We start from the raw sequence: 12510 nt of genomic DNA on the forward strand, positions 1-12510 counted from the left end.
ACAGTGGCAACCCTGGAACCTCCGGGAGGGAGAAAGGGGTGGTGGGTGTGATTGGAGCGAGGGGGTGGGAGTATGAGCATCAGTTAGGATTGCTGTGCCTGGGTGTGGGGGGTGAGGGCAGAATCTATGGAGGTCCCAAGCCTTTTGAAGTTTATTTCCCTCCTCAAAAACTGGGCTGGTCCCGAATCCAACATCCCCTCAATTTTTAAACTTCTCACCCCTCTTAAATCCTTCCATGGCATCACCCACCTCACCTCATCTCTGTAACTTCCTCCAGCCCCCTACACCCCTCCCTATCTCTGTAACTTCCTCCAGCCCCCTACACCCCTCCCTATCTCTGTAACTTCCTCCAGCCCCCTACACCCCATCCCCCCCTCTCTGTATTCTCCCCCAGCCCCTATGCCCCTCCCTATCTCTGTAACCTCCTCCAGCCCCTACACCCCCTCCCTATCTCTGTAACCTCCTCCAGCCCCTACACCCCCTCCCTATCTCTGTAACTTCCTCCAGCCCCCTACACCCCTCCCTATCTCTGTAACCCCCTCCAGCCCCTCCACCCCTCCCTATCTCTGTAACCTCCTCCAGCCCCTCCACCCCTCCCTATCTCTGTAACCTCCTCCAACCCCCTACACACCTCCGCATCTCTGTAACCTCCAGCTCCCTACACCCCTCCCTATCTCTGTAACCCCCTCCAGCCCCTCCACCCCTCCCTATCTCTGTAACCTCCTCCAGCCCCAACACCCCTCCCTATCTCTGTAACCTCCTCCAGCCCCTACACCCCTCCCTATCTCTGTAACCTCCTCCAGCCCCTACACCCCCTCCCTATCTCTGTAACTTCCTCCAGCCCCCTACACCCCTCCCTATCTCTGTAACCACCTCCAGCCCCTCCCTATCTCTGTAACCTCCTCCAACCCCCTACACACCTCCGCATCTCTGTAACCTCCAGCTCCCTACACCCCTCCCTATCTCTGTAACCTTCTCCAGCCTCTACACCCCCTCCCTATCTCTAACCTCCTCCAGCCCCTCCACCCCTCCCTATCTCTGTAACCTCCTCCAGCCCCTACAACCCTCCCTACTTCTGTAACCTCCTCCAGCCCCTACACCCCCTCCCTATCTCTAACCTCCTCCAGCCCCTACAACCCTCCCTACTTCTGTAACCTCCTCCAGCCCCTACACCCCCTCCCTATCTCTAACCTCCTCCAGCCCCTACAACCCTCCCTACTTCTGTAACCTCCTCCAGCCCCTACACCCCCTCCCTATCTCTAACCTCCTCCAGCCCCTACAACCCTCCCTACTTCTGTAACCTCCTTCAGCCCCTACACCCCCTCCCTATCACTGTAACCACCTCCAGTCCCCTACACACCTCCGCATCTCTGTAACCTCCAGCTCCCTACACCCCTCCCTATCTCTGTAACCTTCTCCAGCCCCTACACCCCCTCCCGAACTCTAACCTCCTCCAGCCCCTACAACCCTCCCTACTTCTGTAACCTTCTCCAGCCTCTACACCCCTTCCCTATCTCTGCAACCTCCTCCAACTCTTCCTATCGCTGCTCCTCCAGCCTTGACACTCCCTTCCGATCGCTGTAACCTGCCATCCCTCCATCCTTGGCTTTCAGCTGGCTTGGGGGGCGGGGGGGGATTCCATCCCTAAGCCACCTCCCTCTCACCCTGAATGTCACCTTGCACCGGTTTTTGACTGTGTCCCTGTGTCAGTTGGAAATGTTTTGGGTGGATTAATGGAAGGCTGTGTAATAAATTCCAGTCCAGGGCGGACACCTCCTGTGACTCTAACCTCAACTGTCCAGGTTCAACTTGTTGTTTAACCATTAATTTCCACCCCCCTCTCTCTCTCTCTCTACAGGTCTCTGTGCGCTGATTGGTGCATCTTGGTTCGGGAATCAGATTGTTCGAGAGTTCTATGACCCACTCAAACCGGTTAACACAAAGTAATTATTCTCTCCGATTCTCTTCGGGTGGGGGGAAGGGGGACAGTTAGCGACAGGTTAACTGCACCACGTTGGGATAACTCCTTAAATTCGTAAACAGTTTGTAATTGGCCTGTGGGCTTTGCGATACCGTGCTAACTGGTAGTTGTGGAACCAGTTTCTGATCTTAACCCACCCACTGGCTGTCTGCCTGATACAATTGCTGAGTTAATAAGGCGTTTACCACTGTACCCCAGTGTTATACAGCGACAGACACGTCCCCACCAGTACTGTACCCCAGTGTTATACAGCGACAGACTCGTCCCCACCAGTACTGTACCCCAGTGTTATACAGCGACAGACCCGTCCCCACCAGTACTGTACTCCAGTGTTATACAGCGACAGACCCGTCCCCACCAGTACTGTACCCCAGTGTTATACAGCGACAGACTCGTCCCCACCAGTACTGTACCCCAGTGTTATACAGCGACAGACACGTCCCCACCAGTACTGTACCCCAGTGTTATACAGCGACAGACACGTCCCCACCAGTACTGTACTCCAGTGTTATACAGTGACAGACCCGTCCCCACCAGTACTGTACCCCAGTGTTACACAGTGACAGACCCGTCCCCACCAGTACTGTACCCCAGTGTTATACAGTGACAGACCCGTCCCCACCAGTACTGTACCCCAGTGTTATACAGTGACAGACCCGTCCCCACCAGTACTGTACCCCAGTGTTATACAGTGACAGACCCATCCCCACCAGTACTGTACCCCAGTGTTATACAGTGACAGACCCGTCCCCACCAGTACTGTACCCCCAGTGTTATACAGTGACAGACCCGTCCCCACCAGTACTGTACCCCAGTGTTATACAGTGACAGACCCGTCCCCACCAGTACTGTACCCCCAGTGTTATACAGTGACAGACCCGTCCCCACCAGTACTGTACCCCAGTGTTATACAGCGACAGACCCATCCCCACCAGTACTGTACCCCAGTGTTACACAGTGACAGACCCGTCCCCACCAGTACTGTACCCCAGTGTTATACAGTGACAGACCCGTCCCCACCAGTACTGTACCCCAGTGTTATACAGCGACAGACCCGTCCCCACCAGTACTGTACCCCAGTGTTATACAGCGACAGACCCGTCCCCACCAGTACTGTACCCCAGTGTTATACAGCGACAGACCCGTCCCCACCAGTACTGTACCCCAGTGTTATACAGCGACAGACCCGTCCCCACCAGTACTGTACCCCAGTGTTATACAGCGACAGACCCGTCCCCACCAGTACTGTACCCCAGTGTTATACAGCGACAGACCCGTCCCCACCAGTACTGTACCCCAGTGTTATACAGCGACAGACCCGTCCCCACCAGTACTGTACCCCAGTGTTATACAGCGACAGACCCGTCCCCACCAGTACTGTACCCCAGTGTTATACAGCGACAGACCCGTCCCCACCAGTACTGTACCCCAGTGTTATACAGTGACAGACCCGTCCCCACCAGTACTGTATCCAGGTGTTATAGAGCGACAGACCCGTCCCCACCAGTACTGTACCCCAGTGTTATACAGTGACAGACCCGTCCCCACCAGTACTGTACCCCAGTGTTATACAGCGACAGACCCATCCCCACCAGTACTGTACCCCAGTGTTATACAGTGACAGTCCCGTCCCCACCAGTACTGTACCCCAGTGTTATACAGAGACAGACCCGTCCCCACCAGTACTGTACCCCAGTGTTATACAGTGACAGTCCCGTCCCCACCAGTACTGTACCCCAGTGTTATACAGTGACAGACCTGTCCCCACCAGTACTGTACCCCAGTGTTATACCGTGACAGACCCGTCCCCACCAGTACTGTACCCCAGTGTCATACATTGACAGACCCATCCCCACCAGTACTGTACCCCAGTGTTATACAGAGACAGACCCGTTCCCACCAGTACTGTACCCCAGTGTTGCACAGTGACAGACCCGTCCCCACCAGTACTGTACCCCAGTGTTATACAGCGACAGACCCGTCCCCACCAGTACTGTACCCCAGTGTTATACAGCGACAGACCCGTCCCCACCAGTACTGTCTCCCAGTGTTATACAGTGACAGTCCCGTCCCCACCAGTACTGTACCCCAGTGTTATACAGTGACAGACCCGTCCCCACCAGTACTGTACCCCAGTGTTATACAGTGACAGACCCGTCCCCACCAGTACTGTACCCCAGTGTTATACAGTGACAGACCTGTCCCCACCAGCACTGTACCCCAGTGTTATACCGTGACAGACCCGTCCCCACCAGTACTGTACCCCAGTGTCATACATTGACAGACCCATCCCCACCAGTACTGTACCCCAGTGTTATACAGTGACAGACCCATCCCCACCAGTACTGTACCCCAGTGTTACACAGTGACAGACCCGTCCCCACCAGTACTGTACCCCAGTGTTATACAGCGACAGACCCGTCCCCACCAGTACTGTACACCAGTGTTATACAGAGACAGACCCGTCCCCACCAGTACTGTACCCCAGTGTTATACAGCGACAGACCCGTCCCCACCAGTACTGTACCCCAGTGTTATACAGAGACAGACCCGTCCCCACCAGTACTGTACCCCAGTGTTATACAGCGACAGACCTGTCCCCACCAGTACTGTACCCCAGTGTTATAAAGTGACAGTCCCGTCCCCACCAGTACTGTACCCCAGTGTTATACAGAGACAGACCCGTCCCCACCAGTACTGTACCCCAGTGTTACACAGTGACAGACCCGTCCCCACCGGTACTGTACCCCAGTGTTATACAGCGACAGACCCGTCCCCACCAGTACTGTACCCCAGTGTTATACAGCGACAGACCCGTCCCCACCAGTACTGTCTCCCAGTGTTATACAGTGACAGTCCCGTCCTCACCAGTACTGTACCCCAGTGTTATACAGCGACAGACCCGTCCCCACCAGTACTGTACCCCAGTGTTATACAGCGACAGACCCGTCCCCACCAGTACTGTCTCCCAGTGTTATACAGTGACAGACCCGTCCCCACCAGTACTGTACCCCAGTGTTATACAGTGACAGACCTGTCCCCACCAGTACTGTATCCCAGTGTTATACAGTGACAGACCTGTCCCCACCAGTACTGTACCCCAGTGTTATACAGCGACAGACCCGTCCCCACCAGTACTGTACCCCAGTGTTGTACAGCGACAGACCCATCCCCACCAGTACTGTACCCCAGTGTTATACAGCGACAGACCCGTCCCCACCAGTACTGTACCCCAGTGTTATACAGAGACAGACCCGTCCCCACCAGTACTGTACCCCAGTGTTATACAGTGACAGACCCGTCCCCACCAGTACTGTACCCCAGTGTTATACAGTGACAGACCCGTCCCCACCAGTACTGTACCCCAGTGTTATACAGTGACAGACCCGTCCCCACCAGTACTGTACCCCAGTGTTATACAGTGACAGACCTGTCCCCACCAGTACTGTACCCCAGTGTTATACCGTGACAGACCCGTCCCCACCAGTACTGTACCCCAGTGTTATACAGCGACAGACCCATCCCCACCAGTACTGTATCCAGGTGTTATACAGCGACAGACCCGTCCCCACCAGTACTATACCCCAGTGTTACACAGCGACAGACCCGTCCCCACCAGTACTGTACCCCAGTGTTATACAGAGACAGACCCGTCCCCACCAGTACTGTCTCCCAGTGTTATACAGTGACAGACCCATCTCCGCCAGTACTGTCCCCCAGTGTTACACAGTGACAGACCCGTCCCCACCAGTACTGTATCCAGGTGTTATACAGCGACAGACCCGTCCCCACCAGTACTGTCTCCCAGTGTTATACAGTGACAGTCCCGTCCCCACCAGTACTGTACCCCAGTGTTATACAGTGACAGACCTGTCCCCACCAGTACTGTACCCCAGTGTTATACAGCGACAGACCTGTCCCCACCAGTACTGTACCCCAGTGTTATACAGTGACAGACCCGTCCCCACCAGTACTGTCTCCCAGTGTTACACAGTGACAGACCCGTCCCCACCAGTACTGTACCCCAGTGTTATACAGTGACAGACCCGTCCCCACCAGTACTGTACCACAGTGTTATACAGTGACAGACCCGTCCCCACCAGTACTGTACCACAGTGTTATACAGCGACAGACCCGTCCCCACCAGTACTGTACCCCAGTGTTATACAGAGACAGACCCGTCCCCACCAGTACTGTACCCCAGTGTTATACAGTGACAGACCCGTCCCCACCAGTACTGTACCCCAGTGTTATACAGTGACAGACCCGTCCCCACCAGTACTGTACCCCCAGTGTTATACAGTGACAGACCCGTCCCCACCAGTACTGTACCCCAGTGTTATACAGTGACAGACCCGTCCCCACCAGTACTGTACCCCCAGTGTTATACAGTGACAGACCCGTCCCCACCAGTACTGTACCCCAGTGTTATACAGCGACAGACCCATCCCCACCAGTACTGTACCCCAGTGTTACACAGTGACAGACCCGTCCCCACCAGTACTGTACCCCAGTGTTATACAGTGACAGACCCGTCCCCACCAGTACTGTACCCCAGTGTTATACAGCGACAGACCCGTCCCCACCAGTACTGTACCCCAGTGTTATACAGCGACAGACCCGTCCCCACCAGTACTGTACCCCAGTGTTATACAGCGACAGACCCGTCCCCACCAGTACTGTACCCCAGTGTTATACAGCGACAGACCCGTCCCCACCAGTACTGTACCCCAGTGTTATACAGCGACAGACCCGTCCCCACCAGTACTGTACCCCAGTGTTATACAGCGACAGACCCGTCCCCACCAGTACTGTACCCCAGTGTTATACAGCGACAGACCCGTCCCCACCAGTACTGTACCCCAGTGTTATACAGCGACAGACCCGTCCCCACCAGTACTGTACCCCAGTGTTATACAGCGACAGACCCGTCCCCACCAGTACTGTACCCCAGTGTTATACAGTGACAGACCCGTCCCCACCAGTACTGTATCCAGGTGTTATAGAGCGACAGACCCGTCCCCACCAGTACTGTACCCCAGTGTTATACAGTGACAGACCCGTCCCCACCAGTACTGTACCCCAGTGTTATACAGCGACAGACCCATCCCCACCAGTACTGTACCCCAGTGTTATACAGTGACAGTCCCGTCCCCACCAGTACTGTACCCCAGTGTTATACAGAGACAGACCCGTCCCCACCAGTACTGTACCCCAGTGTTATACAGTGACAGTCCCGTCCCCACCAGTACTGTACCCCAGTGTTATACAGTGACAGACCTGTCCCCACCAGTACTGTACCCCAGTGTTATACCGTGACAGACCCGTCCCCACCAGTACTGTACCCCAGTGTCATACATTGACAGACCCATCCCCACCAGTACTGTACCCCAGTGTTATACAGAGACAGACCCGTTCCCACCAGTACTGTACCCCAGTGTTACACAGTGACAGACCCGTCCCCACCAGTACTGTACCCCAGTGTTATACAGCGACAGACCCGTCCCCACCAGTACTGTACCCCAGTGTTATACAGCGACAGACCCGTCCCCACCAGTACTGTCTCCCAGTGTTATACAGTGACAGTCCCGTCCCCACCAGTACTGTACCCCAGTGTTATACAGTGACAGACCCGTCCCCACCAGTACTGTACCCCAGTGTTATACAGTGACAGACCCGTCCCCACCAGTACTGTACCCCAGTGTTATACAGTGACAGACCTGTCCCCACCAGCACTGTACCCCAGTGTTATACCGTGACAGACCCGTCCCCACCAGTACTGTACCCCAGTGTCATACATTGACAGACCCATCCCCACCAGTACTGTACCCCAGTGTTATACAGTGACAGACCCATCCCCACCAGTACTGTACCCCAGTGTTACACAGTGACAGACCCGTCCCCACCAGTACTGTACCCCAGTGTTATACAGCGACAGACCCGTCCCCACCAGTACTGTACACCAGTGTTATACAGAGACAGACCCGTCCCCACCAGTACTGTACCCCAGTGTTATACAGCGACAGACCCGTCCCCACCAGTACTGTACCCCAGTGTTATACAGAGACAGACCCGTCCCCACCAGTACTGTACCCCAGTGTTATACAGCGACAGACCTGTCCCCACCAGTACTGTACCCCAGTGTTATACAGTGACAGTCCCGTCCCCACCAGTACTGTACCCCAGTGTTATACAGAGACAGACCCGTCCCCACCAGTACTGTACCCCAGTGTTACACAGTGACAGACCCGTCCCCACCGGTACTGTACCCCAGTGTTATACAGCGACAGACCCGTCCCCACCAGTACTGTACCCCAGTGTTATACAGCGACAGACCCGTCCCCACCAGTACTGTCTCCCAGTGTTATACAGTGACAGTCCCGTCCTCACCAGTACTGTACCCCAGTGTTATACAGCGACAGACCCGTCCCCACCAGTACTGTACCCCAGTGTTATACAGCGACAGACCCGTCCCCACCAGTACTGTCTCCCAGTGTTATACAGTGACAGACCCGTCCCCACCAGTACTGTACCCCAGTGTTATACAGTGACAGACCTGTCCCCACCAGTACTGTATCCCAGTGTTATACAGTGACAGACCTGTCCCCACCAGTACTGTACCCCAGTGTTATACAGCGACAGACCCGTCCCCACCAGTACTGTACCCCAGTGTTGTACAGCGACAGACCCATCCCCACCAGTACTGTACCCCAGTGTTATACAGCGACAGACCCGTCCCCACCAGTACTGTACCCCAGTGTTATACAGAGACAGACCCGTCCCCACCAGTACTGTACCCCAGTGTTATACAGTGACAGACCCGTCCCCACCAGTACTGTACCCCAGTGTTATACAGTGACAGACCCGTCCCCACCAGTACTGTACCCCAGTGTTATACAGTGACAGACCCGTCCCCACCAGTACTGTACCCCAGTGTTATACAGTGACAGACCTGTCCCCACCAGTACTGTACCCCAGTGTTATACCGTGACAGACCCGTCCCCACCAGTACTGTACCCCAGTGTTATACAGCGACAGACCCATCCCCACCAGTACTGTATCCAGGTGTTATACAGCGACAGACCCGTCCCCACCAGTACTATACCCCAGTGTTACACAGCGACAGACCCGTCCCCACCAGTACTGTACCCCAGTGTTATACAGAGACAGACCCGTCCCCACCAGTACTGTCTCCCAGTGTTATACAGTGACAGACCCATCTCCGCCAGTACTGTCCCCCAGTGTTACACAGTGACAGACCCGTCCCCACCAGTACTGTATCCAGGTGTTATACAGCGACAGACCCGTCCCCACCAGTACTGTCTCCCAGTGTTATACAGTGACAGTCCCGTCCCCACCAGTACTGTACCCCAGTGTTATACAGTGACAGACCTGTCCCCACCAGTACTGTACCCCAGTGTTATACAGCGACAGACCCGTCCCCACCAGTACTGTACCCCAGTGTTGTACAGCGACAGACCCATCCCCACCAGTACTGTACCCCAGTGTTATACAGCGACAGACCCGTCCCCACCAGTACTGTACCCCAGTGTTATACAGAGACAGACCCGTCCCCACCAGTACTGTACCCCAGTGTTATACAGTGACTGACCCGTCCCCACCAGTACTGTACCCCAGTGTTATACAGTGACAGACCCGTCCCCACCAGTACTGTACCCCAGTGTTATACAGTGACAGACCCGTCCCCACCAGTACTGTACCCCAGTGTTATACAGTGACAGACCCGTCCCCACCAGTACTGTACCCCAGTGTTATACAGTGACAGACCCGTCCCCACCAGTACTGTACCCCAGTGTTATACAGCGACAGACCCGTCCCCACCAGTACTGTACCCCAGTGTTATACAGCGACAGACCCATCCCCACCAGTACTGTACCCCAGTGTTATACAGTGACAGACCCGTCCCCACCAGTACTGTACCGCAGTGTTATACAGTGACAGACCCGTCCCCACCAGTACTATACCCCAGTGTTATACAGCGACAGACCCGTCCCCACCAGTACTATACCCCAGTGTTATACAGCGACAGACCCATCCCCACCAGTACTGTATCCAGGTGTTATACAGCGACAGACCCGTCCCCGCCAGTACTATACCCCAGTGTTATACAGCGACAGACCCGTCCCCACCAGTACTGTACCCCAGTGTTATACAGAGACAGACCCGTCCCCACCAGTACTGTACCCCAGTGTTATACAGTGACAGACCCATCTCCGCCAGTACTGTCCCCCAGTGTTACACAGTGACAGACCCGTCCCCACCAGTACTGTATCCAGGTGTTATACAGCGACAGACCCGTCCCCACCAGTACTATACCCCAGTGTTATACAGCGACAGACCCGTCTCCACCAGTACTGTACCCCAGTGTTATACAGTGACAGACCCGTCCCCACCAGTACTGTACCCCAGTGTTATACAGTGACAGACCCGTCCCCACCAGTACTGTACCCCAGTGTTATACAGTGACAGACCCGTCCCCACCAGTACTATACCCCAGTGTTATACAGCGACAGACCCGTCTCCACCAGTACTGTACCCCAGTGTTATACAGTGACAGTCCCGTCCCCACCAGTACTGTACCCCAGTGTTATACAGTGACAGACCCGTCCCCACCAGTACTGTGCCCCAGTGTTATACAGTGACAGACCTGTCCCCACCAGTACTGTACCCCAGTGTTACACAGTGACAGACCCGTCCCCACCAGTACTGTACCCGAGTGTTATACAGCGACAGACCCGTCCCCACCAGTTCTGTACCCCAGTGTTATCGAGTGATAGATTATTGATGGATATGGGAGTTAAAGGTGTCTGGGACTAGGTGGGAAGTCCATCTGATCTAATGGAATGGCGGGGCACGCTCAAGGGGCAAGTCCTTGTTGTGCAATCTAACCCTCCGGTTTTTTTCCTTTGCATAGGTACGAGTTTGGATCCGCCATCTTTGTGAACTGGGCGGCGGCCGCGCTCATTCTGATTGGCGGTGGAATGCTGAGTTGCTCCTGTCCCAAGAAAGACAACTACTCCCGTGCTTACCCGAAATCCAAGGCCCGATCCAAGCCTCCCAGCAGTAACAAGGAGTTTGTGTGAATCCTCCCAGGAGGGGGTGAAGTGGGTTTGCCATGCTGCCGGCAATAGTGATCACAACATTGTTTTTTTTTAGAACCCTTCACTGAAGGAACAAAGCCAGTGACGGGTGAACAGGAGGGAGGAAAATTGGGAGTTTTGACTAGGAGCGTGTAAATTTCAGCTTGCCATTATTTTTAAATGAGTAACATGTGCGTTTATGATTTGTACCGTTGTTTAAATGCTTTCCACATCTTAAAACTGTAAAGGGGTGGGGGGAAGGAGCAGTATTTGGACTGGTCGCGTTTAACAACAGTGAGGTTGCTTTTCACTGGATGTCAAACACAAGGCAACTCGAAACCAATCTTATTTTTAATTTAAATCGATGTCCTCGTATTTCAGGTGGTCTGTGTTCTGGCATCCCTGCGGTTTATAGGATAATTGGGGGGCGGGGTGGGATTAAATTGCAATGTGCTGCCTTTTGGATTTACTCAAGAGATTCCAGCACGGGCAATATTTTTAAAACAGGGCCTTGGTTTTATGGATATTATCCACTATTGTGTGAGGGAATTTAAAAAAAACAATATTAACATCCTTTTAGTTGGGTTGCCTTGAGTGTTGGAATCTTTTACTCTGGAGTTGGGCGAGAGATTTCTGAGTTGTACTTTGTTTGTTTGTTGCCTTCTAGATCACTGACCTGCCCCGCTCCCCCGCCCCAACCTCCCTCCCTCCCTCCACGTTCGTCCTTCTGAAAGTCCGAGCGAGTTGATATTTCTCTCCCCCCTACCCCCACTTTGGGGAGGGGGGGGTGGAAGAAAGAGAGAGATAATCGCCCCCTCCCACACCCCTCAGTTGTCCCATGATCCTGGGAGGGGTGTGTTCCATGTTGTGGGAAGGGGGAGAGAGAGACAGACAGAGACACAATCTCTGTTCTGTTGTCTTGACTTTGAGGGATGGGAGTTTGGAGGAAGGGTCAAATGTCTCTTTTTAAGAAGAATTTGGGGTTGCGGGTGCGGGAAATTGTCCCAGACCGGAGTTGGGCCTGTCCCGAGAGTCAGTCATATTGTTATGACACCAATCGTTATTTTATTTCTCTCTCTGACACTGTACAGATGTGCCTGAATTAGTGGGATTTTTAATTAGTTTGAGTTTTTTTTAAGGATTGTGTGTTCGTGTTGTTATAAATAAAAGCTCTTGACCTCAGTGTTTGTGCTGTTTTTGTTGGGTGCTGTTTGGAAGGGGGGGGTGGAGGTGACCACTCCTACCCTGTTCAGTGGGTGGTGATGGTTGTGGGGGAGAGAGAGGGGGTGGTGGGTGTGGACCACTCGCTGTGGTGGGTACTGAGAGGTTTGTCTCTTTCTCCCCCCCCCCCCAACCTCCCCTCCAGCTGTGGCAATCCACCCTGTTCGCTACCACATCTGGCCACAACCCAACCCGCGGGCATTAACC

General features: G+C 54.2%; 1 protein-coding gene across 1 annotated transcript in view; it reads left to right on the forward strand.

Moving 5' to 3' along the window:
* LOC144487054 (claudin-7-like) overlaps window positions 1-12264 on the forward strand; it is a 161324-nt gene extending 149060 nt beyond the window's left edge. Inside the window, exons 4-5 of the mRNA XM_078205101.1 lie at window positions 1859-1943; window positions 10917-12264. Coding sequence (XP_078061227.1) covers window positions 1859-1943; window positions 10917-11085 — 254 coding nt within the window. The 3' untranslated portion in view covers window positions 11086-12264. The remainder of the gene's footprint in view (window positions 1-1858; window positions 1944-10916) is intronic.
* Window positions 12265-12510: the final 246 nt, after the last annotated feature.

This window comes from Mustelus asterias, unplaced genomic scaffold, assembly GCF_964213995.1.
Source record: "Mustelus asterias unplaced genomic scaffold, sMusAst1.hap1.1 HAP1_SCAFFOLD_562, whole genome shotgun sequence".
Taxonomy (NCBI): domain Eukaryota; kingdom Metazoa; phylum Chordata; class Chondrichthyes; order Carcharhiniformes; family Triakidae; genus Mustelus; species Mustelus asterias.